A 16,747-nucleotide genomic window follows, 5' to 3' on the forward strand; every position below is an offset into this window, starting at 1 on the left:
CCATTTCACACTGTGTTAACAGCCTACTTGTATAACATATATTTCTTTGACGCTGTTTAGCTCTTCTAACACACCAATCTGTCACTCTTTAAAGAACTTTTGCAAAGATCTCTGTAAGATATATGATCTTTCAGTGAGTTAGCACCACAACGAACGCTTCATAAGCTCTGTCAAACAGTGATTTGTGTGGTACTGCAGCAGGCTTTTCCTAGAACATTTTTCTTTTTCTCAATAAAATCAGAGAGTATTGAAAGTATTTAAAAGTAGAAGCTGACAGGGCATTGTTCAAGCCATTTTTCAATACAGAAATATCAGTAAGTTCAGAGACATGACTGTCACAGCTGTTTCAGTATCAACCTGTCATGGAGAGATAGCCAGAGAAATGGTGGCCTACACATTGATGTTCAATGTGAAGTTAATGCAAATCTTGAGTTATTTCAATGATAATCCTTTCTTTCCTCTCAAGTTGTGACCACTTCTACTCAACCCAATAACAAATTAGTCAAGAGAGTCATTAGTCAATGACCCAAAGAAGGTAACATGAAGGGATAGGAATAAAAGCACTTCTTATTGTGGCTGCCAATATGAAGGCTCTCTATGTTAATTCTAGCTTATATTATTTACAAAAGGAGACTTTGAATAAAGAAAGTTTACGTGTTTACAACGCATTAATTACTCGACTCTTGCTCTCTATGATTGCATCTATAAAATAAAATTAAATGCCTTTTATTACTTGTGTCTCAAGCCAGTTATCTTAAAGAAGGAAAAGCAAAGCATGTGGTTTGATCTCTGATCCTACAGGACTCAGACTAGAAACTGCAGATAGCACTTTTGATATTAAAATGTCTGGGAAAAAAAATTATACCCATAATAGTCCAGAATCGATAGTGTCGTGAATCGTTCACATTGATATGTTATTTACTTTTTCACTATTAAAAAGAGAAAAAAATCTTGATTAACCACTTTTACTCGAGATCCACAAAGGATAGCTTATATAAATCAGTGCCTACTATGACAGGTGATACTTGCTTATGGAAGAATGTTGGTACATCAATCAGCTTGAAAGTTCTTTCTTTCTTCAGAATTTGAAATCACTCCTGCATAATAAAATCATGTTTCAACAAACAATACACTACTTTCACTCTCCCATGCTTCAGAATTCTGAAAGTATTTTTCCAAATGTTCCAGGGTACTTGGGAGCTTGCCTCCAGCATAAGGCAAAGCACACAAATTTTGAGACTCGAGAGATGTTCTCTAAGAACTGTTCTCTAAGCCCATGCAACGAAGGTGATAATAGGATGCTGAACAGCAACATGAGGAAGAAATTCTTTACTGTGAGGGCGGTGAGACACTGAAACAGGTTACCCAGAGAAGTTATGGATGACCCAGTCTTGGCAGAGCTCAGGGCCACGTTGGATGGGGTTTTGAGCAACCTGGTCTACTGGAAGGTGTCCCTCCCCTTACTAGGGGTGTTGGAACTCCATGATCTTTAAGGTCCAGCCAAATCAGTCTCTGATTCTGTGATACCAATGTTAACTCTTGCAACAGGAAAATAATAGCATAATTAAATAGCAATTAGAGTTGATTGCTTCTCAAATATAGGGCATCTGTATATTCTTACTAAAAGTGAAAAAGAAAACTTAGAATAGGTAGGAAAAGCAGATTTAAATTTTTCATGTTTGCAGTATAATGTACCTTTTCTCCCATGGGGAAAGATGACTTTTGAAATGTACAATATTGGGGGTGCACATCTCAGCACTGATTCATAAAAAAAATTTTTATGGAATATAAGTTATTCAAAGGTTTTGTAGTTGGACTTGATGAGTAGCCTGTGGCAGATGTTTATTCACATTGCTATCCATTAATTTGATCACACCATCTTTCTTGGTTAAGTAATCATCATGTAAGTAATTTGGACAAGATCAGTAATGTTCTATTATTTCACTTTATGAAATGAAGTCAATAAGCCATAATGCATTTTAGTTCTGTAAAATTATCAGGGCAAGTACCATTAAAAGCATAATAATGCAAATATCCTTGATCTAGTATTTTTAAATGTTCTCTCATCTGGACATTTTTAATGGAAAATTCATATTACACCCAAGATGAGCATTAACCAGAAAGACTTTGTCTAGTAAACAGGACTTCATTAGGTAGCCTTCTGCTTTAGATCTTGAATGTATGATTGTGTTAGAAAAATGACTCTGTGAATAGCACTTTATTATGCAAGGTTTTGGATGTATTTCTGAGTTATATCATAAACACTTTAAAAATGATCAAAATAAAGGAGCTTTACTACTATTAGTTGTACAATTTTAACCATAAATTTTCTCTTGCTTAAGGTATCAACACTGTTTTCAGCTATAATCTGAATGCATGATCATTGATACAGTCTGATGTAAGCAAATGAGATTACACTTCCATCCTAATCTAGAGTGAAGATTTTATTTCAGTATTTTGATTAAAAATAATTTGATAAAAAGTAAGATGATGTATTATAGAATGAAAAAAAATTAGCTCACAATTTTTCTACATTATCACAATTTGTATTCTTCAGAGTATGAATAAATAATAATGACAGATATATAATGCAATAAAACATGTTCAACTGAATAAACTGTATGGCAGCCATATAAAGCCTGAAAGATATGCTGGTGCACCATGAAGTGTTCACAAAAATACTTTAAATGGAAGCTTGGAGTAAGGGTTTTAAATTTCAGTCAATGTTCTGAGACCTTGAGACATAAAAAGATAAAGAGTTTGTGTCTTCTAAAAAAGAGACTTGTTGTAAAATGAACATTCAGAAAATTTATCTAGTATTGGCTCAACAAAGGCACTGCCTAACCACCGTGTATCCTATCTACTGAGGAAAATTCTCAACCCACCAGCTGAGATGCAATATGGAATTTAAAAAAGACCTCTGAAGAGTTGGGTAATGTCCTCATGATATCCCAGAAAGCTGATTATGACCCTTTGCCATCAAATGCAATAAGGGCATTAATTCTATCAAGAAATGGTGTACTGCAAAAACAACTCTGATACAGATTTTGGAGAGAACAATGATTTAATCTTCTAAAGGAAAATTCTAAACCATAAGACTTTCTAAATGAAAATTGAATTAGAGAACTAAGGCCATCTTTCTTTTCTCAAATTTTATTCTTTTCCTTTGTCTTCTAAACCAGAAGCATTTGGAACATAAACACAGGAATGTAAGTCTAAATTTGTTAACATGTCTCCTGTAAGCAGTGTTGTCACAGGTTTTTCATACCAAAAGTAATGGTGGAAGCCAGACTGAAATTTCTCTAAGAGACAACACGGCCTTTGAGTAAAAGAAGCAGGTGGTCAATGAAGTGATGCTATTGCCCCAAATGTTTGGACTTCTAATAGGGCACTACAGGGTCTCCTAATAGTCATTCGACCCAAAAACAAGAACAGATACATACAAAGCATATGGAATCGATATGAAAAATTGAAATATTCTTACCTCTGAGATATATACAGAAGGAAATGCTTGTTACTCTGCCAGATCCTACAATAGCTCTGAATGTTTCAGATGCCACCTAGTGCCCAGTTCTCATGTGTCAAAGTTCCCTTCAGGAGAAAACTGGTTTTCTTTGCGCCCTTTTATGCCACTGTCCAACAACATGTCTATGACATCCCATATCCACATCTTATGCTTTAAATTCCAGGTTTAAACTCTGAGTGATTAGCAGTAGTAGAAATAACTTTCTCTTTTTTTTTTCTTTCTTTTTTTAAAACAAGTTGAAAAGTTCAACATACGATGAGTTCTGCCTTCATGGTAAGACTCAATTTGTGAAGAAGGCCTGTAGCAGGGAAACCTTTGCTAATAAGTGAGACAGGAAGCAGGATTGGTTAGCCATGTGGTTGTATCCTCAGACTACACACTGGTCAGCTCAGATGAGCTTGGCCAGCAGGAAGGTTAAAGAGAAGTTCCATTCTTTTTAAGGCTAGCCAGTCTCTAATTTACAATAATTTAAAACATAAATCTTTCCGATTATCCTTTTCAACAGCTGAAGAGTCAATGCATTAAATAGAAATTAAATAGAATTAAATAAAATATCATGGCAACAACCATCTCATTGTATTATCTCTTTTCATTCCACCTTAGCCTCAATACCTCACCTGATTTTACCTTGGGTTTGGTAATATAAATGTTGCATTGTTACCCACTGGCTGTTCTTACCTGGAGAATTTACAGTAACCAAATATGTATAAAGGTAATGAAAAAAATCAGTTTAGTCACTGAAGAAGGATGTCATAGTGCAAACAAGTTGTGTGGTGTTATATAGGCAGCATCTCCACACCAATTTTACAAACAATAATATATACATATGCGAATTAAATATTATGAATTTTATATATTTTATGTACTAGCATATCTAGTTTATTACTGAAATTAAGGTTCCCATTTTTGTTCCAAGGTGTAACAAAAATACTAGGAAGATGCACAATTTTTGTATTCAAGATAGACTTTCTGAAATTAGAGAACAGGATAAAATAGCATATTTAATGTAAGAGTACTGGGACTTTTGAAGAAACAAAAAAGAAAAAATAGAAGATTCAATGAGCACTGATGGGGAAGCACCAGATTTAACCATATCTACTGAAGCATGTAGTCATCTTTCTGTTGGTTTCACTTGGTGCCAGGTTATGATGCCCTGTGGTTAAATAAGTAACTGCCTTTTTTTTTTTTTTTTTGGCATGGTCCTTCCCCTCTATTGCTGTTTAGCATCCCCAGCTGATTTAAGTAGATATCCTGAACACTGTATTGCATGTGAAGGGAATACATTGGCAAGCCCTGGACATTTTTCATGCACACTGTATTAATGTGACTACAGTACTGTAATTATCCCTTGTTTCCCTCACGTATCCTGGAGGTTTTTTTCTGTACTTCTTCTCAGTGTTCCCTTGCTTGTAGAAGAATTATGTTAATGCAGTTCTAACTTAATGCTGAAACAAGTTTGTCCCTATCAAAATAGCATATGACTTTATGCTATAAATAGAAACATTCTTGTCTTACTGGCAAGGAAGAAAAATCCAGTGATTGTTTCAATGTATGTAGAAACAAAGTCAAATTAAAAAAAAATCTACATTGAAAATTCCCTCATAACAGGATCCTCTGTCATTTTTTGACATGAAAATAATCTCAAAGGGAAGAAAAAATCAAAATTATGTCATTCATTGAAAAATAGGTAGGAAACTGCAATGATTTTGGCTGTATTATCTTTAGTGAACAGTAGAGACCCTCAGTGAGGTTACGATTGCAGATATATTAATCAAGAAAGAGCAATTAGAACAGGAAAAGAAAAAATGTTCTCTTCCTTTGGGAGAACAAAAAAACCCAAAACTTCTCACAGTTTCTCTTGCTTGGCTATTTATAGCTAGACACCAGAATAGGGCAGTCTCTTTTGACTGATCCACAAAAAATGCAGAAATTAAAGGAAGAACTTCAGAGAAGTTTAGATTGTTAGACAAACAGTTCCTGTCACTGTTGTAAACAAATGTGAATTTCAGAAGAGTGACTTTTCATTCTGCACTGGCATCTTAAGGTGACAGATTTGTTGGAACCAAGGGATAACGATGTTTGTTGTTGAACTTCGACATAGGAAAAACCTGAAATTTGGGGGAGGGAAGTTTTAAAATTCCGTAGCTTTTAATTTATCAGTGCTGTTTTTGATAGATTTTTCAAAGCTTTCATTTATAATGTGTCTTTACACTCTTAATGTTACATTTTTGTGCAGTTAAATTGACATTTCAATATTAAGTTTTTCATTTTTTCCTTCACTGCTTTTATATTGCCTACTCCAAATTTTTCTTGTGGTTTCCTTCACTCTGCAATCTCAAGTAAAACATGCATTTATATGTACATTTCAATAAGTGTTCAGAAAGACAACAGTATTCCTATACTCATCAGTTAATTCATCTAGTCCCTATTATATTTGAATCTAGACCACGCTTACTTGTATATTCAGAACAATGTGAATGAGGACAGAACAGAAAGCAAGCAAAGCAAGCAAGCAAAATAGACAATATATTATGAGTTAAAAGCTATGTGTCTAAGTTTTTTTTTTTAGTTTGCAAAACCTTTGGAAAACAACAGACAGCTAAAATAAACTATTATAGGATCCAATATAGATGAAATTTTGGACAAGGTAATATCAGGCTACTTCTTATTTTTATAAAGGCAGCACCTGTTGTAGTATTTGGGATCTTTAGGTCTCCCTATATCCACACATGTACTACATGCAACACTTCTGAAATCAGCTTTGAGTCTTCAGTGCCAAAGTGTCCTTGCTTGTCAGTAAGACAAAGGACATCTTGCCAAGGGATATCCATGTACAGACATATTCTAGTGTTTCCAGCACACCACCACGTCCTGTCCCAAATAACAGCTGGAGTGGTCCCTAGAATAACATATTCATACTCATGTTTGCATGGCAGAGGAATTACTGTTTGGGGTAGAAGACACAAGCAAGCAGTTTGGGACTGGTACCACTCCCATAGGGGAGATCTCAAACTGGGAGTGTAGGGATACCAGGAGTATTTAATTTCAAAAGTACTACATGAAACAAGTATTAGCCTGTACTGGGATATTACGTATGTCTTTCAATAAGTGAGTACTCATGAAGATGTACATGTTGACAGTATTTCTCACTTTATTTTAGGAAAAATGGGATCATAATAATTTGCAATAACTGCAACAAAAACGATGAAAATACATGGATCAAGCCTTTAAAAAAGAAAAATTATTTATATCCCAAATGTTATATAAAATAGTGTGTGAAGGACATTAGTATTCATAACTAAGCTTAATAGAATGCACTGCTATGACAAATGCCTTTATTACTGGAATATGTGAAAATACTTGTTTTGTATATTTAGACCTTGATTATACATTTCATGTTAAACATTTTAGGGAGGATAATGATGATCTTTATTTCATAAATCATAACAGAAAATACCCTAAACATTCCTGATGGAAAAACTGAATAAAAAGCAAGTAAATTTGAAATATCCACTTCTGGTTCTGATTTGTTTCCCTCTGAGTGAAGGCTGACAAAGAGAGTCTAAATTTCTGCTAGCCTTGTTTTTTGAAAAAAAAATTCAGAAATAAATTATATTTTACATTATTTAATTTGAATATCTTACTAATTGGTATCTATAATGGGCTGAATTTCTGCTAATTAAAGTCTTTAAGGGACTGGGTCCATTCCTGCTAAGCAGAACTCTCCCAGATACATTTTACCCACAGCTTTTTAACAGAATTTACTGTGGCATTATTAAGAATTAATTCAATAGAATCTTACTGAATAACATTGAAGGATATTTTGAGCTTCATGTTTTAACATGAAAAAAAAGAGGACAAATATGTTCATATATACCTTGTTTACAAAATTAGATCTAGGACAAAGAAAATTCCTGCTTGGAGAGAGATTGAAACAACTGGGGCAGCTTGCTTTGAAAAGGAGATGAGAAATAATACACAAAAATGACAAAAAGTGGGAAGGCGTAAAAAATTCAATTATGCTTATTTTCAGACTACATGAACAAGAAGTTCAACCAAACTGCAAGATGGCAAATTTAAAAGGAAATACTTTTCCACCCAGCATATCATTAGTGATTATCAAAATGTCACTGAAGTCAAGAATCTGTGCAGAGCTGAATAAAAATTACAATCTAGTTTGGCAATTCCTGTGTTCCCTGGCAGATGACAATCTTACGGTAACAATCCACAGCTTTAAATGACAGGGAGTTGGTAGTACAGTATCACATTCAGTTTGAAAATAGATACTACCTATCAAAGATAAATGCAGTTACTTTGGTAAATTATCTCCCTCTCGTCCCCAGATAAGACACTTGAAGATGTTCAAAATGAAAATACTCATAGAATAAATTAATATACTCAAAAGTGTGTGATTTATTTTTTCTACTTTCTTATCTAGAATTAGGAACAAAATGGCTTGAAGGGTTAGAAGTAGTAACATACTCCCAGGCCACTTTATCATAAAGTTAAAAAGTTAATGAAAAATACCAAGAATTCCTTTTAGATGAGTCATATAGTATTACAACTGGAAAATTAGTTTTATTTTAGAAGGAGGGTGATTTTTAATTAGTGCTTTAAAATATAATGTAATTTCACAAGAATAAATTGCCTTCTGTGGGTAATTCTTGGTGAGACAGCAGTAAAAGTAAAGGAAGCAATTTTAGGTAGTGACATTGTTAATCTTTATATTTTTTATTTCAAAGGACAGAGAATCTTTCTTCAAGCTTTTTACAAAGCCCTAAGAGATACAAGCTTCTGAAGGACTTCATCTTCTGGGAGAAGTTGAAAATGAAAACACTGTGTACAGGCCGAGTTTTCAATTTAATATAATATGATTCATATGATAACCAAAATCCACAGGATGATATTCTTACCTTCATTTTGACATGCTGTGAAGATAAATAACAAATTGAATAGGCTTCAAGACTGTTAGAGGATTTAAAAGAAATTCTTTTGCACAAATATGCAGGAGACACTGTAGTATTGCCTTCTCTTGTAGAGCTTGCAAGCAGATTTAAGGGTAGGGGAGTGTTGCTTCAGCACACAACAGTTCAGTAAAAGACTGATAAGAATATTAGTTCTTTAGGGGAGCTTTGAAGTGCCCAAGGTGAGATAGGCTACTTTCTTACTTCTGTGTTGTGTGATTGTGCAAGATATTGAAAGTCAAATCCAAACCCACAGTTTATTATGTAAGAGAAAGCAAGGAATAACAGCAATGACATCAGCAGCTAATATTTAACTTATTCACATCAGAACATCATTGGTAAATGAAATCTTGCAAATTAACTAATTGTTAGCATATATTTTATATATATAGTGTTTTTATATGTATTGACATTTAGAGAATGTATTTATGATTGTAGTGAATTCTGCCTTTTAATAACTGTTACATAGTTTTGTTTCATGGCTGATATCACAAATCTGGTAGGATTTCCTAGTTCTTGGTAGTTCTGGGCATTGAAGTTTGAGAATGTAATGAATGTTGGGAGACACACTGATTGTTTTAATAAGTGTTTATATATCTTTCTTTAACTGAAAATTATAACACCTTAGATATTTAAATATGCTATGCACACACTCATGAGCAATTCAGGGCTACTGAAGAATGTTTTAGCCACATGGAATTCAGGGAAAGAAATTGAAACAATACATACATAACCCTCTCTTCTTCCATCACTTTCCTTTTTAGATTAGGGGAATTTGGTATGAATCCAAATACAGGTTTACCTGATTTGCCTCTTCCCCATTAGCATTAGGCTGGTAAGTATACTTGGCACAAGCCTTGAAGAGCTCAGGATGCGATTATGAAACATCTTTTGTTCACATTTGCAAAAAATCTATGTTTTAATGTCCATTAACTAAAGGACATTGGTAGTAAATGACTGAAAATGTTGTAATCAAGCTATTTATGATGTTGAAACACCAAAAGGGTATGCAATCAAAAGAGTACCAGCTACTGAAACTGAACTCTAATTAATGGCCTCAGAGATCAGAATAAGAGTGGCCATGAGTCATTTTGGATTCTCAGTGGTTTGAAGCTCTGTCTTATAGAAGTTACCAGACCTGTGGTATTTCACATGATTAAATTAATTAATTCTTTGCTCAGAAATTAGTTACCCACAGTATCTCATCCATTTTCCTCATTATCTAAAATCTATTAAATCATTAAACAGATTCCTGACCATGCTCAGGCTTATGCTTGTTAAAATTTTCTTTTTTCTTGATTAATTTTATTTTTCTTCCAAATTTTGTTCAAGTTAAATATGATGTTCTTTCATGTTTGTATTACAATTTTGTGTATTGTTTTGCATTTGTATAATTTGAAAGTCAGAAATATAGCAAGCTGCTTTGTTTCCTGTTTGTATGTAATTATATGTATTTGTATGATATTCATAGGTAATCGATACAAAAGAAATCATTCTTTTGTACCAATTTAATTTAAAAATTACATTAATATACTGATAGCTGGAGCTTAAGTAAAACCTCATGCTTATTTTCATCTGCCTTTGGCTTTGTGGGTACTTAAGCAAATGTTAAATACACTAAGTCAGCAATGGATTTTCAGTGTTGAGCGTTGCATAATATCCGTGAGAACACTATCTGTCCTAAGATGCCTTAATTTGTTTCTATACTCTTAAGCAAAATTAAACATTTATTTCTAACAACACTTTAAGTATGAAAACATTTTAATTCATAAATACGTATCTTTTCCAGAATTACAGAGTAGTTCCTGTGGCAACCCAGGAGTTCCACCCAAAGGTATTTTGTATGGTCAAAGATTTGATGTTGGTGACAAGATCCGATACAGCTGTGTAACTGGATATATTTTGGATGGACACCCACAGCTTACTTGCATAGCCAGCTCTGTCAATACAGCATCGTGGGACTTCCCTGTTCCTATCTGTAGAGGTAAGACAAATCCTACAGTAATGCTCTTGAAAATATATGTTAGTATTAACAAATTTTAATCTCTCTAATCATAATCAAGTTTTAAACTATGATTAAAGAACCCCTCTTTTTAATATTTTGATCTCTTGCTCACATATATGATGTATCTCAGCATATATAACTACTAATTTTTAGGTCAATATTCTACTAAAATTATAGCTTTTTTCTTTTAAATATATGTTATGTAATAAGAACTAGAAATCTAGTAATAAGTAGACTATAAATGTCTGTGTACAAGATACTTGCAACTATGGGAATATAGATTTGGGATATCTTAGTGCTTTCTAAGAACTGGCTTTTTGTCCAGTAGTAACTTGGCTATTGAGCAAGCAGAAATATGAAACTGCCAAAACAATTGAGTTACAGGGTCTTACCTCATTGTCAGTCAGGTTTGATTATCTTAGGATTTCTATATAGGCTATCTCTTGTACTATAACAAGTATTGTAGGTCAAATCCTTTTCCCTTGCTCTTATTAGAAATATAGCAGTAGTAGGGAAGCCTGTATTATGGGTAAATCTTATTTTCAGAAAGAAATATTGTTAAAGATGAATAATGTTTTCCAGAGCAGCAAAAAGAAGTTATGCTGATAAAATGAAGGCACTATCACTACTATACACAACCAAAGACAATACGTCAGGCAACCTAGGGATCAGTCTGGATTCACAGGTTGATTTTACAAAATGCCACCTTTATATTTGTCTAAAACATTGATGAAATATTGCAGACACTACAAAAACAGCTGAAATTACCTTTCTAATAAATACAGATTGGTTAAAACATGGTTAAACAGCACTACAAAAAATTAATTGTGTGTGAGAAAAGTGTGTCATTGGAAATACCGTTGGAAATACTTTCATTTCCTGTTCCTGGATTACAGCTATTTAATATGTTTATTGATGGCCTTGAAAAAATTACAATCTTATTTTCAATAATACTATTTTCCAGTAAAAATATTTATAACTTCTGAATTTTACACTCATACTTCCCAGAAAATTGCTAGCTAATAAAGATGGAGATTTATAAAATCAAGGCATATATCCAAATTTTGTTTCTGGAGATGAGAATGTAAAAGATATGATGAGAACGTGTTAACTTGCAAAAGACATTTGCAACAAAATCAAAGTCTAATGGACCCCATTGTTCAAATTCTCAATCTGCCAATTTTGAAATTAATGGCATAAAAAATTGTATTCTTAAAAGAGTTACACATTCTTCTTTCTGATACTGCATTTTTCAGGAGATCTTTAGATATATTTTGGTTTTGCTCCAAGGGGAGATGAAAATATACTGTGTAAATTTGAACTCATATGATAGACTCCCAAAGTAGCCCTGTGGTTAGACATTGCTAGTTTGTAAGAAGATGACTACTACATAAGAATATGAAAAACATGTTTTTAAATTCATAATTAGAGAGGTCATTATTTGCACAGTGTAATTTCTTAAGGCAAAATAGTTAACAAATTGGAAAGGAATCAGAAAAAGAGAAAACAAGTTCTGCTAGGACTCAAAATTGTCATATTGTCTAGAGACTGAAGGACTCAAACTTTTCTGTATACATGAAAGAAGATTAAGACAACTGCTTGATTCACTGCAGAAGCTCATGCAGAAGGAAAACTTTTTTTTTTTGAGAAGACAATTCTTTAATCAATAGCAATGAGGAATTTAAAGGGTAAAAGTTTGATGAACAAAACAAACAAACAAACAAACAAACAAAAACCCCAAGGTACAAATTTAAATAGTGGTGGTTACAAATTACTGAAATATAACCTGAGAATGTGGCAGATTCTTGACATTATGGCTTAAAACCTTAATGCACAAATTGTTGTTAAGGTATTTTTTTGCCATGTCAAATAAAAGAAAAATAACCAATTATTCCCAAGAGTTCCTTCTGTGATTCAATGTTTTATATCAGAAACATCTAACTCTACATATAAAATGCACCCTTGTGATTCCATTCAAATAAATTTCTCCTAATTTTGCCTAATCCAATTATCCAACGCTGAATTCTGCAAAAGGTTGCTAAAGATGATTATGGACTAATGAGCTTCTTATCTTTCTCACTGTTTGCCATGGAGACTCTGATTAAACACTCATCCTTAAAGATTTCCTGTGATAAATGTCTTATTGTTCCCTACCAATGGTCATTACATCTAACAAAGAGGATTCTGACACAAGCAAGAAAAACCCTAAGAACAGATCAAAAGTATATTTTGTTCAATATTAATTTGAGTGCTGTTTGTTTGCTTGGTTTTACATTTCAGAAAAAACCTGAATTTGAGGCACACTTAGAAGCCAGAAGACATAAGATCATAGATGTCTGTAGACCAGCTGTGTGTAAATATCATTCTCATCTGTGTCTTGTACTTCAGAACAAATAAATTTGAGGTGTTTTTTTAAAATTATTATTTTAGATCTTTCCTCTTACATTGCCTTCACTTTAAATGAAGAGATGAGGAAGATGTCATGCTTGTGCTTTAGCACTGTGATTATTATGATGCTTCAAAATGGGGAATTTCATTGAAAACAACAGTGTTTTGCAATGTCACAAGCATATATACAGGACACTCTACTAAATGTTTTAATTTTTGATTTGTTAAATTATATAAATATTTGCATTTTTTAAAGTAATATATTTTTGGGCCAAATTTTATTCATTAAGAAAGGAGTTATTCCTCAAATAGGTTCTTATTCCTTTACTTGTCTCCACAGGATTTCATTGAAATATCAGCAGACATATTTAATGATTGCTTTATTTCATATCCTCTTTCTAACTGAACATTATTTGAATGCACAAAGATTTTCACCTACATGTTTTGGTATTCATTAAAATATTGTTACTTTATTAGATTTACTAGAAGAGAAAAAAATACCCTAATTATAAAAAAGCTAAAATTTATTTATTTTTTCTGGTCAACTATGTGGTGGAGTTGCTCTCTTTATGAGACAACACTTGACATGTACCAAAATCTGCCTTGAGGTGGACGACGAGTGAGTTGAGAATTTATGGGCTCAGATCAAAGAGTGGATTAATAAAGGTGATGCTGCTGTGGGTGCTTACTACTGGCTGCCTGCTCAGGTGAAGGAGGAGGATGAGGCTTTCTCCAGGCAGTTTGGAGCAGCCTCCAAGTCAAAGGAACCAGTTCTTGTTAGGGACTCTATCTACCATGCTGGAGAAGCAACACGGCACAGCACAAATAGTCTGCGGGGTTCCTCTGAAAGCACTGATGACAATTTCCTGTCACCGGTATTAGAGGATCCCACAGGGAATGGTCAGCTGCTCAACCTCATATTAACAGCATCATCTTTTTGGAGATATGAAGGTTGGGGGCAGCCTTGACCATGAAACTTTGGAGCTACATATCAGGAAAGGAGGACCAAGTAAGACCACAACCATGGACTTCAGGAGAGCTGGTGTTATCCGCTTCAGGGATTTTCTTGGAAGAATCCCATGGAAAAAGGCATTGGAGGGAAATGGGGTCCAAGAGAGTTGGTTGATATCCAAAGCTGACTTCCTGCAAAACCAATAATGCTGAACGTCAATGAGCAAGAAATCAGGCAAAGGCAAAGTGGGAGAGAGACCTGCATGGATGAACAAAGAACTCCTGTCATTACTCAAGCACAAGCAGGAAACGCACAGAAGTTAGAAGCATCAAGCCACATGGAATGAATATAGAGATTGTCAAAGTAGAAATGGCATCAGGAAGGCCAAAGCCCATCTGCAATTAAATCTGGCCAGGATGTCAAGGACAAGAAAGGCTTCTTAAAATACATCAATAGCAGAAGAAAAACAAAAGGATAATGTGGGCCCATTAGTAATGGAGGGTAAAAGGGGATGCAGAGAAGGCAGAGTTATCAAATGCCTTCTTTGCATCAATCTTCACTGACATGATCAGCCCTCAGGGCTGTCTGACATAGACCAGGGTAAAGGAGTCTAGGAAAGAAGGCTTTTCCTTGGTGAAGGAGGATTGGGTTAGATAACACCTAAGAAAACTTGACATCCACAAGCCCATGAGCTCTGGCAGGATGTGTCCATGAGAGAACTTCTGGACACCGCAGCAAGGTCACTCACAGTCATCTTTGCAAGGTCATGGCAATCAGGAGAGGTGCCTGGGGACTGGAGAAAAGCAAATCTCTCCCTGGGCTTCAAAAAGGGCAAGAAGAGGACACAGGGAATTATTGGCTAGTCAGCCCTCCAAGGTGCCATACTGGGCCCAGTATTGTTTAACTTATTCATCAATGACTTGAACAAATTGGCAGATGTCTCCTCAGCAGGTTCACTGATGATACAACTTGGGAGGAGTGGCCAACACCTGAGTTCTGTGAGACCTTCAGAACGACCTTGACAGGCTGGAAAGATGGGCAAGGACTGAAATTCAGCAAAGGACAGTGAAGGACCAGCACAGCCTGGGGGCTGATCTGGAAAGGAGCTCTGTGGAGAAAGACTTGGGGGTCCTGGTGGATGCAATCTTGTGCCATGTGCTCTAGCTGGTCTTGCCTGAGTAGCAAGTTTGTACCACATCCCCCACTGTGCTGCCTTCCAAACTTTGCAGTTCTGTGATTCTTTGAATTATACTGTGCAAAATCCATGACAAGTTTTTTAATAAATCTTCCCCCCTGAAAAATTAATTTTGATAAGGTTGTTTTTAATCATTAAATGTGACAGAAACTTAATTATATCCCCTATTCCTGAGCTAATGTTGCAGCTTGCAGCTTCTCCATAATGCAGCAAACTAGAAACAATTTACTGATAGTAATAAATAATGCTACTTTTGTATATAATATTTTCATTCTATAAAGGTTATAAGAATTAGACACTTTCATAATCAAGGAAGTATTCTGACTTTTATGTCTTCTAAAAATTTCTTATTCCATGCTAAAATGGGTGTTGTAAGATTCTCCATTTTAAAATTTATTTTGCTTCACAATTCAGAAATTTCAAGTGCAGAATACAGTTGTACTTGTGTTCCTAGATGTTCTAATAAACTTTGAATTAAAGTGCCTTGTGGACCTTCCAATTGCTGTACATATAGCTACAAAATATCTGCCAATATAAAAACTCTGTATTTTCAACGAGAAACATTGTTTTTCTACTTGTCTAAGTGAACATGTATTTTGATCAGAGAAGTGCACAACCCACTGACTAACTTCATTTTTTTCCATTGAAAAAATGCATTTCTGCTTTCTTTACTATTTATCTGGGAGGATATTGAGTTATTTCTTGCATATAAAGATATGGGTTTTTTTACCTATCTTTATAGATGTATACTTAATTTCTTCTTCAGTGGATTTATTCCAAATGAACTGAATTGAAATACTTATAAGCTCTTATTTTTAAAAAGTGATCTAACACACATCAAAATTGAATTAGAATATTCAGCTCACTATTTAAATATTTTGCCATTTCCTCTATGCAGAACCCACTGGACTGAAAAAATTTGTTAATTGCAAGTCACTGGTATAATTGTGTAAGTTGATAGATACATGAATATACATATTTCAACTCCACGAGGTAAGTTTTAGGTCAGATTCAACAGAGAGTAGCTTCAAATTAAATTAAAGTGTCTTGTGGACCTTCCAATACACTTCTATTTAATGGTTGTATTTGTTTGTATATGGCATAGCATAGTATGGAATTTTGAAAAGAAAACAATTTAAATTAAACTTCACCTGATTACCAAGAAATAATCGTGTATCAGTGTAAGCATTTCAGAGACAGATATATTTGGTTGCAAATGGGTTTATGAATTTATGAAATCATGTCAAATAGAACCTAGTATTATAAACAGTAAAGTAAGACGAATGCCTTTACATCTTTGTTACAACCTGGTCTTTGTAGGCTGTGTAAAGAACAAAGCAGGATATAAAGTCAAAGTACTGCACTTGATGCCATGTAATGCATTAACTATTGGAACTGACAATAACACAGAAGAATATAGAGTACACTAACTTGAAAGCAGGAATAAATTACATCTCACAGGGAATGAGCAGTTTTCTGCCTGAAGCGAGTTCTTATACACAAATAGTTCTTGCTTTTTTTGGGGAAAAGCCCAAGTATAGCTGTGTGAGTCTGGATAAGAAACATGTTGGATTATTTGAGAAAATTGAAAAGAAAACAAAAAAATATTTTCTACAATAATGCACTTATGCATAAGCAATTATATATGAGCGGTTTTCCAGAGCTTTTCTACAGATCCTTTTTGAGACATAAGTAATCAGTGGCTTGGAATGGCTAA

At 34.1% G+C, this 16,747-nt stretch overlaps 1 protein-coding gene across 3 annotated transcripts in view; it reads left to right on the plus strand.

Moving 5' to 3' along the window:
* Positions 1-16,747, plus strand: part of CSMD3 (CUB and Sushi multiple domains 3) — a gene marked incomplete at both ends in the record, with an annotated part of 576,542 nt that overhangs the window by 139,021 nt on the left and 420,774 nt on the right. For all 3 annotated transcript variants that reach the window (XM_084217912.1, XM_084217913.1, XM_084217914.1), the window contains one exon: positions 10,280-10,474. In XM_084217912.1, the coding sequence (XP_084074038.1) occupies positions 10,280-10,474 (195 nt within the window). The remainder of the gene's footprint in view (positions 1-10,279; positions 10,475-16,747) is intronic.

The sequence above is a fragment of the Fringilla coelebs genome (genome assembly GCF_963513975.1).
Source record: "Fringilla coelebs genome assembly, chromosome: 1".
Taxonomy (NCBI): Eukaryota; Metazoa; Chordata; class Aves; order Passeriformes; family Fringillidae; genus Fringilla; species Fringilla coelebs.